Raw genomic sequence first — 20,032 nt, forward strand, 5'->3', positions numbered from 1 at the left:
GATTCACGGTAGGTCCAGTGGGTCCCTGAACACAACGTGTGGTCATTTCCCCAGTTCCAGAATGTGTAATTTGGACAGATATACTCAGAAATTGGCAGAATTCTCACATTGGTTCTCTGACCTGTGGAGTGAGGGCTATTATGGTTGGAAAGGCCAAATGGAAGCCTTTAGAGTTGCCTCTGCCAAAGAAAATAGTGAATCAAAAACAGTATTGTATTCCTGGAGGAATTGCAGAAATTACTGCCACGATCAAGGATTTGAAAGATGCAGGGGTGGTGTTCCCACCACATCTCCCCTTAACTCTCCCATCTGGCCAGTGCAGAAGACAGATGGATCATGGAGGATGACAGTTGACTATCGAAAATTAAATCAGGTAGTAACTCCAATTGCAGCTGCTGTACCAGATGTAGTTTCGTTACTTGAGCAAATTAACACATCTCCTGGAACCTGGTATGCAGCTATTGACCTGGCAAATGCCTTCTTCTCAGTACCTGTACATAAGGACCAACAGAAGCAATTTGCTTTCAGTTGGCAAGGCCAGCAGTATAACTTTATAGTTTTGCCTCAAGGATATATTAATTCTCCTGCCATGTGTCATAACTTAGTTAGAAGGGACCTTGATCGTTTGTCTCTTCCACAAAATATCACATTGGTGCACTATATTGATGATATTATGCTGATTGGACCAAGTGAGCAGGAAGTAGCAACCACTTTGGATTCATTGGTAACACATATGTGTATCAGAGGATGGGAAATAAATCCAACCAAGATTCAAGGACCATCTACTTCAGTGAAATTCTTAGGAGTACTGTGGTGTGGGGCATGCAGAGATATTCCTTCTAAGGTGAAAGATAAGTTATTGCACCTGGCCCCTCCCACGACCAAGAAAGAAGCACAACGTTTAGTGGGTCCATTTGGATTCTGGAGACAGCACTTTCCTCACTTAGGTGTGTTACTCAGGCCTATTTACCGAGTGACTCGGAAAGCTGCTAGCTTTGTGTGGGGCCCAGAACAGGAGAAGGCTCTTCAGCAGGTCCAGGCTGCTGTGCAGGCTGCACTACCACTTGGACCATATGATCCAGCAGACCCAATGGTACTTGAGGTGTCAGTGGCAGATAGAGATGCTGTTTGGAGCCTCTGGCAGGCCCCTGTAGGTGAATCACAGAAGAGACCTTTGGGATTTTGGAGCAAAGCTCTACCATCATCTGCAGACAACTACTCTTCCTTTGAAAAATAGCTCTTGGCCTGCTATTGGGCCTTAGTGGAAACTGAACGTCTGAAAATAGGACACCAAGTTTCTATGCGACCTGAACTGCCCATCATGAGCTGGGTGTTATCAGACCCTCCAAGTCATAAAGTAGGGTGTGCACAACAGCAGTCTATTATCAAATGGAAGTGGTATATACATGATCAGGCCAGAGCAGGTCCTCAAGGCACAAGCAAGTTACATGAAGTTGCTCAGATGCCTATGGTTTCTACTCCTGTTACAATGCCATCTGCTGCCAAGCATGCGCCTATAGCCTCATGGGGTGTTCCCTATGACCAGCTGACTGAAGAAGAGAAGACTAGGACCTGGTTTACTGATGGCTCTGCACGTTATGTAGGTACCACCCAGAAGTGGACAGCTGCAGCATTACAACCCCTTTCTGGGACAAGCCTGAAAGATACAGGTGAAGGAAAAATCTTCACAGTGGGCAGAACTTCGGGCAGTATACATGGTATTACAGTTTGTTTGGAAGAAGAAATGGCCAGATGTACGATTGTTCACTGACTCCTGGGCTATAGCCAATGGATTGACTGGATGGTCAGGGAAATGGAAAGATCACAATTGGAAAATTGATGAAAAAGACATCCGGGAAAGAAGTATGTGGATAGATCTCTCCAAATGGGCAAAGGATGTAAAGATATTTGTGTCCCATGTAAATGTTCACCAAAAGGTGACTTCAGCTGAGGAGGAGTTCAATAATCAAGTGGATAAGATGACCCACTCTGTGGACAGTCAGCCTCTTTCCCCAGCCATCCCAGTTATTGCCCAGTGGGCACATGAACAAAGTGGCCATGGTGGCCGAGATGGAGGTTATGCTTGGCCTCAGCAACACGGACTTCCACTCACCAAGGCTGACCTGGCTACAGCTGCTGCTGAATGCCAGATCTGCCAACAGCAGAGACCAACCCTGAGCCCAGATATGGCACCATTCCTCGAGGTGACCAGCCAGCAACCTGGTGGCAGGTTGACCACATTGGACCACTTCCCCTGTGGAAAGGACAGTGTTTTGTTCTTACTGGAGTAGATACTTATTCTGGTTATGGATTTGCCTTTCCTGCACGTAATGCTTCTGCCAAAACCACCATCCGTGGACTCACAGAACGCCTTATCTATTGTCATGGTATTCCACACAGTATTGCTTCTGACCAAGGAACTCATTTCACAGCCAGAGAAGTGTGACAGTGGGTCCACAATTATGGAATTCACTGGTCTTACCATTTTCCCCATCATCCTGAAACAGCTGGTCTGATAGAATGATGGAATGGCCTTTTGAAGACACAGTTACGGTGCCAATTAGGTGGCAACAGTGTGGAGGGCTGGAGCAGAGTTCTTCAGAAGGCAGTATATGCTTTGAATCAGCGTTCAATATATGGTACAGTTTCCCCCATAGCCATGATCCATGGGTCCAGGAATCAAGGGGTGGAAAAGGGAATAGTTCCACTCACTATCACTCCTAGTGACCCTCTAGGAAAATTTTTGCTTCCTGTCCCCACAACTTTAGGTTATACTTGGCCTAGAGTTTTGGTTCCAGAGGCGGTAGTGCTCCTACCAGGAGCCACAACAAACATTCTATTGAATTGGAAGCTCAGACTTCCCCCTGGCCATTTTGGGCTTCTAATGCCCTTAAACCAACAGGTTAACAAAGGAATAACAGTGTTAGGAGTAGTGATAGATCCAGATTACCATGGGGAAATTGGATTGCCTCTCCACAATGGAGGTAAGCAGGATTATGTCTGGAGTGCAGGAGATCCCCTAGGGTGTCTCTTAGTACTACCATGTCCTGTGATTAAAGTCAATGGGAAACTACAACAGCCTAATCCAAGCAGGATGGCAAAGGATGTAGACTCACTAGGAATGAAGGTATGGGTCAGTCCTCCAGGAAAAGAGCCAAGACCTGCTGAGGTGCTTGCCGAGGGTGAAGGAAATACAGAATGGGTAGCAGAGAAAGGTAGTTAGTTATAAATACTAGCTAAGGCCACATAACCAGTTGCAGAAACGAGGATTATAAGTAATATGAATACTTCTGTCTTATTTTGTTAAGGATGCATTTGTCTTTCTTCCAATTTCTTTAACATCAATTGGTATTTAAGTTGAGACACTAAAAGAATGATCCCAAGGGACATTGCCCAATTGTAAATTTACAAATGCATTTGTAATTGTATGAGGAATAGTTATATCATGTTAGGTATATTCACGACCTTGTTATTGTTTCATGTGGACATGAGATATTATTTGTATCAAGTTGACAAGGGGTGGATTGTAGTGGCTATTCCTGGTTGTCAACTTGACTATATCTGGAATGAACTACAATCTAGAATTGGAAGGCTCAACTATGATCCTAATCTGGAGGCTGAGAGATACAAGCTTCTGACCTGGATCTTGGCATGGGGATCTTGAAGCATAGTGGCTATGAATTCCAGAAGATTAAACAAGGAGATCTTTGAGTTCAAGGTCATCTGCAATTAAAGGCGTGGTGGCACTCGCCTTTAATCTGGGCCACACCCTCTGCTGGAGACCTACATAGGGGCATTGGAAGAAGGAAGATTCACTCTCTCTTCTTCACCTGCTTGCCTCATGGGACTGAGTGACTGCTAGATCCTTGGACTTCCATCCACAGCTGCTGCTGACCATGTTTGGGGAGTTGGACTATAGGCTGTAAGTCATCTACAAATTCCCTAACTATATAGAGACTGTCCATACATTCTGTGACTCTAGCGAACCCTGACTAATACAGTAATAGTAGTCATTGTAATATCTAATAAAATAGACTTCAAACCAAAATTAATCAAAAGAGACAGGAAGGACACTTCATCCTCAAGGGAAAAATCCACCAAGACAATGTTTCAATTCTTTATATTTATGCTCCAAACACAAGGGCGCCCTCATTTGTAAAAGAAACATTGCTAAAGTTTAAATTGTACATAGAGCCCACACATTAATAGTGGTGGACTTCAGCAACCCACTCTCACCAACTGGCAGGTCATTCAGACAAAAACTAAACAGAGAAATAATGAAACTAACAGACATTATGAATCAAATGGACCTAACAGACATGAAATAATATTTCTTCTCAGCACCTGATGCAACCTTCTCCAAAATTTACGATATACTCAAACACAAATCATGTCTCAACAGATACAAGAACATTGAAATAACCGCCTGCATCCTATCAGACCACCACAGACTAACCCTGGGTTGTAACAACAGAAACAACTGAAAGCTTTTGTACTGGCTGGATTTATGTGTCAACTTGACACAGGCTGGAGTTATTACAGAGAAAGGAGTTTCAGTTGGGGAAGTGCCTCCATGAGATTCAGCTGTCGGGCATTTTCTCAATTAGTGATCAAGGGGGAGGCCCCTTGTGGGTGGTGCCATCTCTGGGCTGGTGATCTTGGGTTCTATAAGAGAGCAGGCTGAGCAAGCCAGGGGAAGCAAGCCAGTAAGTAACATCTCTCCATGGCCTCTGCATCAGCTCCTGCTTCCTAACCTGCTTGAGTTCCACTCCTGACTTCCTTTAGTGATGAACTGCAACACAGAAGTTTAAGCTGAATAAACCTTTTCCTCCCCAACTTGCTTCTTGGTCACGATGTTTGTGCAGGAATAGAAACCCTGACTGAGACAGCCGACACACTCATGGAAGTTGAACAAGGAAAGAAAGAACGAAATCAAAGATTTCCTAGAATTCAATGAAAATGAAGCCACAACATATCCAAATTTATGGGACATAATGAAAGCAGTGCTAAGAAGAAAATTCATAGTACTAAGTGCCTTCACAAAGAAATTGGAGAGATCTCATATCAGCAGCTTGAAAGCATACCTGAAAGTTCTAGAACAAAAAGAAGCAAATATACCCAGGAAGAGTAGAAGGCAGGAAATAATCAAACTCAGGGCTAAAACCACTGCTCTATTGTTGTAAAGAGACACTATGACCACAACAGCTCTCATACAGCATTTAATTGGGGCCTGACTACAGTTTCAAAGCTTTAGTCCATTATCATCTTGCTGGGAGCAGTGCTGAGAGCTACATCCTGATGGGTAGGCGGAGACACTAGGCCTGGAGTGGGCTTTTGAAAGCAAGGCTCCTCTACCTCCTAAGTGCTGTAATCAGAGGCCTACACCAGCACATCCAGAATACTTGTTCTGTGGCTTTGAAGCCAGTTAGCTTTGGGCAAGATTACTTGGCCTCCTTCCTCAGTCCTTGTCTTCTATGCAAACACCATTGGCTTATTGCCTAAGTTAAAGAGATCATTAAAAATACAAAGAGCTAGGATGCACAATGAAGAGATGACTCAGCGATTAAGAAAGGCACCTGCTGCTTTTGCAGAGGACCTGGGTTCAGTTCCCAGCACCCACATTGGGAGGTTCACATTTGCCTGCAACTTTAGTTCCAGGGAGTCTGATGCCTTCTCCAGGACTCTGTGAGCATTGAATGCATGTGCTACACATACATGCATACAGGCAAAACACATTTGCACATAAAGATTACCTGCACATAATAATTATTTTTTACCAGGTGGTGGCGCATGCCTTTGATCCCAGCATTTGGGAGGCAGAGGCAAGTGAATCTCAGAGTTCGAGGCCAGCCTGGTCTACAGAGCAATTTCTAGAACAACCAAGGCCACACAGTTAAAGTCTGTTAAACTCTTGTCTTGGAAAAAAATTACACACACACACACACACACACACACACACACACACACACACACATATATATATATATATATATATATATATATATATATATATATATTCAGGATCTTAATTGAGAGTGGGGCCTGAGGTGGGAGAATCTCTTGAGTCCTGGAGTTCAAAACCAGCCTAAATACCATAACAATTCCTTGTCTAAAATTGAGCAGAAAGGGCCAAGAGCATAGCTCAGTAGTAGAACATGCTTGCCTAGCAGCTTTAAGCACCTGAGTTCAATCTCCAGCCGTGAAAATACACACACACACACATGCAAAAGAAAGGGAAAAAAGGAAACTGTGTTTTAAAAAATTCTAAGACAGTACAATTCCAACCCTTAAATATTACAGAAGTCATTTTTCAGTGATAGGGTTGTAACACAAGGCCTTACATATGCCAGACAAGTGTTCTACCACTGAGTTAACTACTAGCTCTTGAGTAAAATGACAAGCCACCCATTATCCTACCCCTCTCTCCAGATGGTTCTCTTCTTCAGGATGACATCTATAGGTATTACCACAAGATGTAGCATCAGGACCTCCTTCCTTGCTGCTACTTAAAAGCCAGGGGTGAACAGCCCTGCACGTGCCAGGAGCCTGATTTCCCTCCACCTACAAAGCCCCTTCCTTACCCGGGCTAAAGCCCTGCCTTTCTGGTATTCTCAGCCATCGGTATGTTAGAGCGCCCCCGTGTGTCCACACATGGTAATACTTCCAGCGTTTGCCTGCAGGAGGCAAGTTGGTTGTCACAATTTCAATGCAATGTGGAATGTTTTTTTTCCTTCTGAGTTTCTACTGAGGCCAAAAGGCTTCTTTTCTACTCATAGGTCATTTTGAGCAGTGTGAACATGTGATTTCAGTCCACTTCAACTTGATTATATCACCTTCTCCTCTGAGTAGCCCCAGCTCACAAATACGACTTAACTTTTGTATGTGTGCAGGAGAGAATAGAGGAAGATAATCTCAAAGGCCTGGGAAAGTACAAAGTATGGCTTGTTCATAGTCTAGAAGGAAAAATAATGGAAATGAGATCGCTGGTTGGGTAAATGGTTCAGTGGGCAAAGATGCCCTAGAGGATACAAAGCGGAGGAGCTGAGTTCAATTCCAGAACCACAGAAAGGTGGAAGGATAGAACCAGCTCCGCAAAGATCTTTGATCTCCATACATACTCTATGATCAGCATGCATACTCTCTCATGTACTTGAGCACGTGCATGTGCGTGCATGCACACATGTACACACACAAATCATACACACAATAAATAAAACAAAAATTAAAATTTTAATGATTCCTCCTAAGATAAAAGCTTCCAGAAGGGGAAATAACAACCAGAGATCAACAACTGACATTGTGTACACACACACACACACACACACACACACACACACTACCTTAGCTACCTTTCTATTGCTGTGACAAAACACCATGGCCAATGTAACTTATAAAAGAAAGGGTTTAATTGGGGTTCCATACGAGTCCATGGTGCTGAAGCAAAGGTGTGACAGTGGGAACATCTGAGCGTGTCCATCTTGAAATACAGAGCTGGGAGGGGGAATGGCATGAAAACCTCAATGCCCCCCGCCCCGTGACACACCTCCTCCAACAAAGCCACACCTCCTAATCTCAGTACTTCAGAGGCTGATTCACAAAGAATCAAGTTTGAAGACAACCTGGGCTACATAGTAAGGCTCTTTCTCAAAACAACAAACAGACTTCTTTTAGGCAAGGTATTGTGGCCCACACCATAATCTCAAAACTCAGTGGGGTAAAGCAGAAGGATCTTAAAGTCAAAGCCAGCCTAGACAGCACAGCTAGAGTCTCTCTAAATAACTCCTCTTATAGCACAGAATTCATAGTTAAAGCCACGAAGGCATTAAAGGTATGTGTGATGGCTATTCCTGATTGCCAACTTAGCTACATCTGGAATGAATTGCAATCCAGAAATGGAGGAACCCGTGGTCCAGATCTTGAGGCTGGAAGAGACAGGCGTTTGATCCAGATTTTGACATGGAATGGCACTGTTGATCTAAATCTTGAGATGTAGTGGCCATGAAAAGCTTAGGCCCAGGCCAGGTAGTACACATTGTCAATCCCAGGAGAGAGAGAGGCAAGGTGATCTCTGAATTTAATGCCAGCGTGGGACAGAGCAAGTTTCAAGTCCAGGTGCGATGGTGCATAGCTTTGACCTGGGCCACACCTTCTACTTGCACTTACTTGCCAGCACATCTGTTGGAGCCTGACTCTTCAGGGTTCCAGCTTATAGAGAAGACCAGCTGAAACACTTAGCTTCATGGGACTGAGAAACTACTAGATTTTTGGACTTCTCATTCAGAGCTAGCTGCCCATTGTTGGGTTCGTTGGACTTCAGGCTGTAAATCATTACAACAAATTCCCTTATATAGAGAGACATTCCAGAAGTTCTGTGACTCTAGAGAACCCTGACGAATAGACTATTCCAGCAGCAGCAACACAGATTACCCGTCTCACAGTCATCTTTTGGTGTGGTATTGGTGGTATGGTGGTACACACAGCCACTCCTTTCTAACTCTGGGCCAGTCATTTCTCAGGGTTTGAACAGATGAGCACTAGGGATGTGGCTTAGTGGTAGAGCCCTTGTCTAACTTGAATGAGGCCTGGGTTCGCATCTCGATCATAAGCAAGTTGATAGCACCCCTTCTGTTTCTCACTCCTTCTACCCCGCTCCCTTGATGCTAAAATAGGGATGGAGTCTGTGGTTGTGGGGATCAATCAGGGTGTGCAGCTGGTGATCTAGGGAAGAGAGAGCTCTCTAAGAAAAGATGAAACACGTTACTAGAGAGGCAACATGGCTTCTGTCTCTGGAAATAGAATTCAACAAGAGTATGTGTGGCATGGCTGTGTTCTGCTGGGCAGGTGCCTGCCTTTGCAGTCTTTGAGCTAGAACTAGCGATATCATTAATGCTGATAGGAAGGGAGCTGTTTGCCTAGTGACAAGGACAATTAATAGTTCCAGCGTTCTTCCATCTAGCATTCTCCATGCTGGCATTTTTGATTTAAAGAAAATATTGCTGCAGCTGTTCACATCTTCTGGGAATATGTGTGTGTGCGTGCATGTGGTTTGGTGTTTACAGATCTGGGGTTATGGAGGGGAGTTTCCAAAGCAACAGAATAGCTGCTTGTCAATCGGAGTTCATTTTAAAAAGGAAAACCTAAAAGCTTAGAAGTCCACTTTGGGCCCAGGCCTGGGTCAGGGCCTGGTCTTTAAGTAGTCTACAGAAGCAAAGGGGTAGCTTTGGCCATTTGGTTCAAGGAAAAACCAATTTAATCAGTAATTTTCTTTATTTTTATCAATTGAGCAAATCAATGAGTTGCTAAGTCCTGCACATTTGATGTGATGCAGCAATACAATACGAGTTGGCACGGACCCTTCCAACACAAACTCACACGCTCCTACACACAAAACCACAGCTTCATAGGCGGCCAAACCAGAGCAAAGTAGCACTTATTTATTTCTTCTGCAAATACAGAGGATGCACAAAGATAGTTTGGTACAGTCATCAAACAGTTCCGAGTTCAATTGACCAGCCGAGTTCAATTGGCCAGCGCACACCTTTAATCCCAGCACTCTGGGAGGCAGAGGCAGGTGGATTTCTGAGTTCGAGGCCAGCCTGGTCTACAAAGTGAGTTCCAGGACAGCCAGGGCTATACAGAGAAACCCTGCCTCAAAAAAAAAAAAATCAGAGTTCAATTGACCTGTCTGTGAAAGGAGGAAAATATAATAAGCAATACCCTCGACTCTGGGTGACAGTGGGGTCATAGAAACAGGCGCTGGGAAATAAGAGGATTATTCTGGGCTGGGGCAGAGGAGGCTGGTTGGATAACATGGATACTGGGGCTGACCTTAAAACTTGAAGAATTTCACCAGACGCAGTATGAAGGAAGGGGGAGGCTGGGGCAGGGGGATTGCTGAGAGTTCCAGACCCATTAGGACTATACAGCGAGTTCCAGGGTAGCCGGAACTACATGAAACAAACCTATACCAAAACCAAAACCCAGCCAGGCCTGGTGACAGAGGCATGTGATTCCACCACTTAGAAAGCGGAGGCAGGAGGATCAGGAGATCAAAGTCAACCCAGCTTAAATAAAACCCTAATATCAAAAGTGCCCCAAATCAACTTTAACTTAAGAAAGAGGTGGCTTAGGCAGAGAAGGACAAGTGAGAGATAAGGGAAGCTTAGCCAGGTCTGGCTCAGCCATTTGGCTGCGATTTGGTGCTTGTGTGAGTGCCTTGCAGCAGATAAACCTGGCTTGAAAGGCACTCTGTGCCAGAACAAAGGCTACCCTGTCACACACACTTACTCTGCTGCTTCCTGCTGGGTGACCTTGGGCAAGTGGGCTAAGTTCTCTGCAAACTGAAAGTAGGAATCATTCTTCGCCCCCAAGACCATGGGGGAGAAGCAAGAGGTAGTACCTATCAGGCACCTCGCAGTGTCTAGGGGAGAGTAGATATTGTTAAAAGTAGGCTAAATTCACATACCGTCACAAAAGAACGCTCAAGACATTTAGAGCTGGCCCTAAATATTTGAACAGCAAGGAGGAAAAGTCACTGTCTGAAGCTGTCCATGGCTGGTGCCACTGTAAGTCCCAGTCGCCACCCATCCTGATCTGGACTGCTTGAATACTCTGGCTTCTGCCTCTACTTCTCCCAACATCATATTCCAAACACATCCTGAATCATGGCTGTGTCCCTCCCATGTGTCCCTCCCAGGTTCAAATACCTTCTGTAGCTCCTTCTAGCTTGCAAGCAGAATTCCTTAACACTGCGCGGGGTGTGTGTGTGTGTGTGTGTGTGTTAAGAACGACTGTCTCAAGGGACGAGCACCCCTATATTCTCAACACTTGAGACGAAGACAAAGAAAGATCAGAAATCCAACATTATTGTTGGCTACATATTGAGTTCCAGGCCAGCCTTGGCCACATAAGACACTGTCTCCAAAATATAAGAACTGTTGTCTGTTGGGACCAGAGGCAGGGAGGTTCACCTGTAGTTCCAGGCTAGCCTGTCTCAAAGATACTGTCTCAAAATAAAAACACAAACAAGCAAACAGCAAAATCATACTTTGGTAAATGGAAAGACTAAGAGTAGTTTAATGTTGGAATAAAAAAAGATAAACTATCCACCTTTTCTAAAACCTAGAAACTATGTGTTTACTAACATGAGCAAGTTTCTTAAGGAAATATCAGAGATGAACAAAGCTGGAAGGACAGCTGTGTGTCTGCGGCGCTGGGTCAGACTCACCTGCAGATAGATGCCTTATCAAACCCACTCAGAGAAGTAATGGAGGAAGAAGGCAAAGTCAGGCAGAGATCTGCGGTTGTGCTCTGGGGAATACCTTTCCAACCAAATCCCTGGTCTCAAGTTTCTCAGCAGGAATCCCCGACAGCACTCCTGCTGCTGCTGCTGCTGCTGCTGCTGCTGCTGCTGCTGCTGCTGCTGCGCAGAAGGTCAAGGTTACACAGAAAGAGCAGGGTAGACTAGCCTGAGTCAGAGCGGCTAGGCTGCCTCCCTGAAGCCTTAGGGGGAAGGAGCACAGGGACAAAGTGCAGAAAGATTCCAGACGCGAAAAACAGCGAAAAGAAGAGAGGGTGGGGTGCGATCGCCCCTGATGCTCCAAGATCGCGCTCCAGAAGACTGTGACTGGAAGCCCAGCTCAGTCCACAGACGACCTGGGAGCCTCTTCACCCAACCGCTTGCAGGGATGCTGAGAACCGGGGTAACCAGAGCACCCCAGACCCGCCCCACACTCTCCCTAGTTTGCCAGCCAGGTGCGGGAGGCCCAGCTATCGCTCACCTGGTCTCTTAGAGTGGATCGGGTCGCGTCCTGAGGTCGCCGCGCTCCCGGTGAAGTGATACCCAGAATGTAGACGCCTGGCCGATGCAGGGGACGCAACTGGACGGCCCACCCCTCCACGCCCCCCACCGCCCACAAAGGCAACCTCTCCTGGCTTGTTCCCTCCCACCGGTCCTTCTCCTCCCCTTCTTCGCTCCCTCCCTCGGAGTCCAGTTGCTCAAGACGCTTCCTTCCCCACTGCCAGCTCCAGTTCCTCTCCCTGTGGGGCCCTTGGAAGACCAACGAACACCAGACTCCGGAGCCACCCGGTCGGCAGCTGGAAGATCATGGCCCAGGCCCTAGAAGATGGGAACCCGCTGCCGGAAGCCTCGGACGGGCAGGCCGAGTCGAGCGCGCCCAGCGCTCCGCAGATCCGCTCCCACAGAAGGGACAACCGCAGCCTTGGCAGGTACAAGGGCCAAGCCGTCGCGGATGGTGCCAACCTGTCCCGGGAGCGACTCCTCCACAACGCCCTGACGGTGAGCGGGGCGAGCGGAGCACGCCGGCGCGGGGCGCTGCGGGAGCTGCTGGGGTTGCAGGGGGCGGCTCCCGCCGGGTGGCTGTCGGAGGAGCACTTGGAGCCCGCTGCGCCTGTGTCCCGCCGCTCAAGCGGACAGGGCAACAGCCGGGTGTGCCTCGAGCCGCGGGAGCACGCGTGGATTCTGGCGGCTGCCGAGTGCCGTTTTGAAGTGCTGCTGGAGATGCTGGAGGCTGAGCCCAGCTTGCTGATGCGGGAAGACCCGATCACTGGCTACAGCGTGCTGCACTGGCTGGCAAAGCACGGGCGCCACGAGGAGCTCATTCTATTGCACGATTTTGCCAGGCGCCAGGGACTGCCCTTTGATGTGAGCGCCCCTGGCAGCGGTGGCCTCACGCCACTCCACCTGGCGGCTCTGCAAGGCCATGATATGGTCATCAAGGTGCTGGTGGGAGCCCTGGGTGCTGACCCCTCACGTCGAGATCATAGTGGCAACCGACCTTGTCACTACCTGCGGCCCGATGCTTCTCTGAGCCTCCGGGAGCTGTCCGGTGCAGAAGAATGGGAGATAGAACGCGAAAGAGATAGAGAACGCGAAAACGCCAACAACAACAGCAGCAGCACTACGACGACGACCACCACCACCACCACCCGGTGGCTGAGACGCACCCCAAGTGCATCTCGCATCAAGTCCATGGGAATACACTACAAAGAGGCGTCTCAGGCAGCCAAAGAGAAGAAGGCATCGGGCAACCAGGGGGCACAAGGCAATGGCTTTCTGCGCCATCTGTTCCCCTTCACCCAGGATCGTTGAAGGTGACATGGACTAGAGAGCTCATTCTTAGGTTGTTTCTGACCCCACCCAAGTAGATGCTCCTCTGATGCAGCTCGGTCCTGCAACGGGTAGACCGGTCACATCTGGGCCTCTAGTTCTGTCCCAGGTCTCCTGCAGCTAGCTAACTGTCAGAACGATCAACAGAGAAAGAAACCAAAGAACCAGGCTGGCCCTGGTACTCAGCCCCAATACTGTGGGACTTTGGACATTTGGAACGAGGATGGTGGTCCTCCTTGGAAGAGAAGGGGGAAGATACGCTTCTAGTGGCCTTTTCTGGGTAGATTGAAAACATTAGACAAATAATTTAAGACTGTAAACTACTGATGCAGAGCAAATGCCTAACACCTGCTGGCCTGGGTCTGCTGCTAAATCTCTCCATGTGCTGGTAGAGTTAGCCTCTGGCAACCTGCTCCCGAGACTGGCCAGGCCTGACCAGTCTCATAGATTCTAATATATCATGGATGAGTTCTTAAGTACATGAAGGGGGATTTCTCCCCCACATAATAAAGCTGTCTTTGAGTGTCTTTTGGTTTTTCTTCTTATTAATCATGGGGTAAGGAGACCTATTGATGTTTTCTGGGATGAGAGTACCAGTGGATCCCTTGATGCTAGCGATCTGTGGCAGGCTCTGGGCTGCCTTCATTCTCTGAGCAAAGAGACACCAAAGAAATGTCATTCACCTTGGCTCTGAGTAGAAACACACAGTTCCCCTGCTTTCTCGGCCCGGGCATCCACATCTGGCTTTAAGCACGTGTCTCATCCTAGAAGACGTGTGCTGGAGGGAGCCTCAGGGTAATGAAAAGGGAAAGCCATCCAATGTGTGTTTTCGATAGTTCATTGTAAATCAGTGATCGAGTCTCCTTGTGGCCTCCAACTAGACACGCCTACTCAGTGGAGTCAGGCCTTTCCCCCATCCACACTACCCTGGCTCTCATCCATATTTTTTTTTTTTTGAGTTAAGTGTAATAAGAAATTTGCAGTTTTGGAAAACTGCTCCCGTTTCAGAAGCAGCATCAATGAAGCAAAGCACAGGAGAGTTGATTCAGCTGAAGTGTGGGTGGGGGAGGGAAGGTGGGGGGTGGGGCAGATAGCTGGTGACCAGAGAGTCATGCTGCTCTACAGAACAGCGCTTTAAAAAATTATAGGATCCCTGGATGCTTTCACAGCATTTCAATAGACTGTTGTACCCCAAGCCCCTCAGCCCAGTCTTTGAACACCAGGGGCAAAGCAAGTCATTACAGAACAGCCCATAAACCTTTCCCCTGAGCCCATACATCTAGGCCTCCCCACCCCTGCCTCATGAGACCGTTTGTCCCTCGTGTGCTGGGAGCTGCCCGACTTGCCTGTCGTGACCCTGCAGTTTCTTCTTATCCACAGGACGACCTGACCCAACCCCCTCCTACTGCTGTTTTAGCCTACCCAAGTGTCTCTAGGAACTACACCTTAGATATATTGGCACAATGTAACCTGTCATCTCCTTTTGCTTATAAATAAACTGTTCAGGAATGGTTAAAGGGGGAAGGGGAACAATTCCCAGATCCCATCAAGGGCCACTAGCACGTAGCCTTAGTCCCTCTATCCCTGTACCCATAGTTAGATGTAAACTGGCTAATTTATATTGGACTGTGGTCCCCGCTCCATGCCTCCTCATTTCCAGTTGCCAGTGTGAGTTGGGCTGTGTGAGGGCTGGCTCCCCGAGCCTTCCTGCCACGTGTCTACTGGCTTGTAAGGTAAGGTTGGCATGTACTGAGTCTCACTTTAGACTCCTATGCTAGCTGTCTAAAGTAAGAAGCTAATTCACCTTAATGATTAGCAGACAAATACGCTGCTCTTTCCAAAAAGACACTGAAGGCAGCTGGGAGATTTCAGAGTGGCTTCCCATGGCTGATCCTATAGTTAGCTATTCTTTCCCACAGAATTTTTCTCATCACTGTGACATGGCCTAGCCTGTCTCCTCCATGTAAAATTGAGGATTGGCTGCAAAAGACGCAGTCCCATGCTGAAAATGCTCTGTGCCTAGCATCAAGCCATTGGCATTTCTGGTATGCTCGTGGAAGCACCACTGGTATGCTCACACCAAGAGTAAGAGTAAATTCTCTGAGAAACAGAGTTAGAATACAAAATTAAACTCAAGTGCTGGACAAGGCAGACCTTTAAAACCAAGAATGGGTCAGGTACTTGAGAGAGAGTTGTGAAATGGGTGCAGACGAAGCAAGGGGCGGAGGAGGACCGCAGGGACAGGGATGAGAGTAGCAAGGGCTTTCTGAGGAGGAAGGTGGGAAGGCTTGGGAGGCTGGTGTGGGTGTGTGTGGGGGTGATGAGTGGGAGTTGGCCAGTGGATATAGCAAGTGCCAGGAACTGCCAGTCAGTTTGGCAGGATGGGAGCTGGGGAGTGGTTAACGATAAGGCTGGAAAAGCAGATGGGACTCCAGATCATAACGGGCCTCCCAGGCTGTGCTAAAAGAGGCATATTGATGAATTTAGCCAAGAGATACTAGGGAGTCATGCGAAGGTCTCTAAGCGGATAAGATTTAAGGAAATCACTCTGGGGTCACCGGGAGGTTGGATGGCCGTGCTGGGGAGAAAGGAGAGAGCAAAGGACTCTCAAGCCAAGTGTCCCCAGAGCAATGCTTCAAGGAAAGTCATGCTTCGGGGTCAGGAAGGCTCCCGCGAGGCAGTGCCTTGAGTCTTCTCTTTCCCTCTCTACACCAGTGGCTGTCAACCTTTTTAAGGTGGTGACCCCCCCAACCATAAATTTATTTTCATTGCTACTGTATACTGTAGCTTTGCTACTGTTATGAATGGTAATGTTAATATCTGATATGCAGGATATCTGATACGCAACCCCGGTGAAAGGGTCTTTTTGACTCTAAAAGAGGTGGCGACCCACAGGTTGAGAACTGCTGTTCTCTATTCTTGCACTCCCACTCCAATGAGGCTTACTTAGAAGCCCCTTACACGAGCCAGGTAGTAGTGGTGCACGCCTGTAATCCCAGCACTTGGCAGAGGCAGAGGCAGATGGATTTCTGAGTTTGAGGCCATCCTGGTCTACAGTGTGAGTTCCAGGACAGCCAGGGCTACACAGAGAAACCCCATACACAGAACTGGCAACCTGGACCTCCTCAGAGGTTTTCCACTTCCTACCCCTCCCCATTTTCCTAGATGGACAGACATGTGGAGGAAAACTCAGTCCCACTGATGGAGGAGAAAGGGCCCAGCCTACACTGAGTTCAAATCCTAACTCTCAGTGACTTTGAGCAGAGAGAATGCCCACCTCTCTGAGGTGCAGTTTCCTCATCGGTAAAACAGGACCAATACATTCTCCGAGAGAGCTGTTGAGATCCCAAAGCCTCTGCCAACAATCCGGAGCACACTAGAAACACCCGGGGAGTAGAAAACATGCTATAGGAAGCCAGTGAAAAGGGCTCAGCGGGACATGTGGTGACATCTTATGATAGGCCAGGATAGCTCACGAGGAATCTTGTGGCTGAAACACATTGTCTCAGTTTTAAAATGGGTTCACCTTAGGGTTGAAAATATAACTCAGTTGGGAGAGTACTCAGCACGCATGAGGCTCTGGGTTGATTCCTGCTGCAGACCTATGTAGTCGTACATGCCTGCAATCCTAGCAGTGGACAAGTGGGGGTAGGGTGGGTACAGGTTCAAGGCCGTCCTTGACTGCAGTATGCCTTCAATGCTGGACTATCCTGCACAAGCCCACGCTGCAAAAGGCAGATAGAACAGAAACAGGCTTCATGTTTATTACTGGTCATGTAACAAGAGAATATCTGTACCAGAGAAATATCTGCTCCTCAAAGGGGACATTGGTGGCTCTGCTGGTCTCCATAACCTATGGACCTTGACTTTATGTATTTATTATTATTATTTTTGTCTGGTGCTGGGGTCTCTTGCATGAAGCACATGTCCCACTCTTGAGTCACCTTTAGTGCTGTGACAGTCCTCGGGGAGTTGTTTATTTTGAAAGAAGGTCTTGTATAGCCAAGGCTAGCCTTAAACTGATCTTCCTGCCTCCACCCACAAGTGTTATAATTACAGATACACACACCACATCTCTCTCTCTCTTTTTAAAATTTATTCGGATCTTGTTTTGTTTTGAGGCAGAGTCTCTCTCTCCCTCTCTTAGCACAAAATGACTTGGAACTCACTTTGTCAGCCAACCGTGGCTTCTAATTCAAGGAATTGTATCCAGCCTTCCGAGTCCCTGGATTATAGATGGGAGCTACCGTGTCCAGCTTTTAAAACACACTAGGTAAATAACTCGGGTGGTAGAGTTCTTGGTTAGTATGCACAAGGACATAGGTTCAAGTCTTGCAAAAGGAGCTTTTATTAAATGTCTGACAAATATTAGATAGGTCAAATATTGTTTCCAGTGAAGCCATAAGTGGGAGTCTGAGTCTAAAATCCGCTGAAGAGAAGAAAGCTATACATGCGTTTCATTTCTTAACCCTATTTATCTATGCAAACGCCTTTACTTCAGCTAACACACCATGTCCAATGCTTCCAGTCTCACTGTCTTTCCTCCTAACTGAACAATAAAGGGGGGTGGGTGGCATGGGGGACAGGCATAGCAAAGTTGGTAGAATGTTTGCCTAGTGTGTAAAAAGCCCTAGGTTCCATCCCCAGTGCCACATAAATTGCCCATGGTGGTACATGTCAGTAACCCCAGCACTTGGGAGTCAGAGGCAGGAGGATCAGATCAGCCTGGACTATGAGATCTGCCCCCCCCCCCCCCACACACACACAGCAAGGCTAAGCATGGTGGCTCATGCCTGTAATCTCAGCACTCAGGAGACAGACATAGGAGGCTAGCTACAAATCCAAGGTCAGTCTGGTTTCTATATGGAGTTCCAGGCCAGCCAAGGCTCTATAGAGAAACCATATCTCAGAAAATCAAAAAGTCCATCAATCAAAAATAATAACAAATAAAATAAAACAAACAAAAACCTGAAATGTCTGGCTCACACTCCCAGATGCTGAGCAGTCGAAGGCCAGGCTACAGGCCTGCTTTGGTGTCTGTTGAGGGCCGCCACTCCTCATTTACGATGCCTTCTGTGCGATTTCACATGTGAAGACAGAGGGGTCAGTTTCTGGCTGAAGCTTGTTTTTGCGGGATATTAATCCTATTCATGGACACTGACCCCCTCATAACTTGATTGTCTCCGCTAAGAGACCTACCTACCTACCACCTAATGCCAGCACCCTTGTGTTATTACAGTATATTGGAGATTTGTTGGGTTAGGTTTTGACATATGAATTTTGAAGTGACACACACATTATGCCTCCCAACTGCCAAATGCAACGCTTTGTCTTAATTTTTGTCTTTGGCAGTTTCCTCTTCCTTGGACTTCTCTCTGGTCTCACACAGTGTTCTATGGCTGTTTCTATTTACTAGGATAAAGCCCAGAAAAAGTGCCTCTTCACCTGAATTCTCCCCCAGGTCCTCTCATTCCTTCCCTACTTGGGCCCAACACACCTCTCTGTTCCAGCCACATACTTCTTCAAGAATCATGCTCCTTTTGTGGGGCTGCGTTTTTTGTTTTTTTGGGTTTTGTTTGTTTGTTTGTTTGTTTGTTTGTTTGAAACAGGGTCTCCTGTTTGAAACAGGCTGTCCTGGAACTTAATATGTACACCAGGCTGGGAAACACTGGCCTCGCTTGCTCATTCAGCCTCCTCACCAGCCCTTCCCAGTCCTCCTCCTGTTTCCTTACACATTCTGGCTTCTAGCTCTTAAGGTTGCCAAAAGAAGCAACAATAGTGGACAAGGAAGTATGACAGGTAGGCAAAAGGATGCCTGAAAATGGGAAAAAGAGACTAGGGGGAGGTTACCATGGAGGAGGAAGGAGAATCTATCTACGAAAGCATGCTGTTCAAAATGCTATAATGATGCCCTCTTGTTTGCTCTTTTAAAAAATACTATAAAAAGCTTCTCTCGTGCCAAGTGGTGGTGCCTTACACCTTTAATCCCAGGACACATGAGGCAGAGGCAGGTGGATCTCTGTGAGTTTGAAGCCAGCCTGGTCTACAGAGCAAATTCCAGGACAACCAGGGCTTCACACATTCTATGTTCTATTCCTTCACAAAATCCTGGGCAGCAGCAGTGACAGGTGCCGCCACCTCCCTTTATGTATATACATACATGTGTATACATGTATACATATATACATGCTGCTGCCTCCCTTTATATGTGTGTGTATACACACACACAGACACACACACATATATATATAAACACACACGCACACACACACACACACACACACCAGACTGGCTCACCCCAAACTCACTTTCTGTTTGAGTTTGAACTCCTGATTCTCTTACCCACCCTAGGCTTAGAGGCATGAACCACCGCCCCTGGCTTAATACCATGCTGGAGTCAGGATGTCAACCATGGCCTCCTGCATGGCAGGCAAAGACTTAATCAACTGACATAACTGACATATAGCCCTAGCCCCAGGGTCTCTTCTTACAGTCTTCATCAGGGTGGGGAAGTTATTTATGCAGTTACCACAATCATCCCTGCTGCTTTGGCTAGACTCAGTTGCCAAAAGGGACCAAGTCTGTTGTATTAGACACGGACTCTCCAGATTCTGGCACGTGGAAGTACTCAATAAATAATTATTCATTTGGAGAGAGGGATCAGCAGTTAAGAGCTTGGCCTGCTCTTGCAGAATATCTGAGACCAGTTCCCAGAACCTGCAGTGGACAGCTAGCTCACAATCACAAATATATTAGGCTCCAGGGTATCTAACACCTTCTGGCCTCTGAGAGCATCCACGCTTGTGTACATATTACCCATACTCAGAGATACACTCAGATAATTTAAAAAATTAAAACAAAAATCTAAAAACCAAAAGCAGTCACCGATCGCCAATGGAAATC

The 20,032-nt window shown here is 47.1% G+C and overlaps 1 protein-coding gene across 1 annotated transcript; it reads left to right on the forward strand.

The window, feature by feature from the left end:
* The first annotated feature begins 12,091 nt into the window (after positions 1-12,091).
* On the forward strand, positions 12,092-13,401 carry Sowahd (sosondowah ankyrin repeat domain family member D). Its single transcript, XM_052171440.1, has one exon. It carries the CDS (start codon positions 12,107-12,109, stop codon positions 13,109-13,111), a length of 1,005 nt encoding a protein of 334 aa, XP_052027400.1. The 5' UTR covers positions 12,092-12,106; the 3' UTR covers positions 13,112-13,401.
* Positions 13,402-20,032: the final 6,631 nt, after the last annotated feature.

Source organism: Apodemus sylvaticus, chromosome X (assembly GCF_947179515.1).
Source record: "Apodemus sylvaticus chromosome X, mApoSyl1.1, whole genome shotgun sequence".
Lineage (NCBI taxonomy): Eukaryota > Metazoa > Chordata > Mammalia > Rodentia > Muridae > Apodemus > Apodemus sylvaticus.

Bases quoted from the DNA above. Each gene is read 5' to 3' on its own strand.
- Sowahd (XM_052171440.1), top strand. From the start codon at position 12,107: ATGGCCCAGGCCCTAGAAGATGGGAACCCGCTGCCGGAAGCCTCGGAC.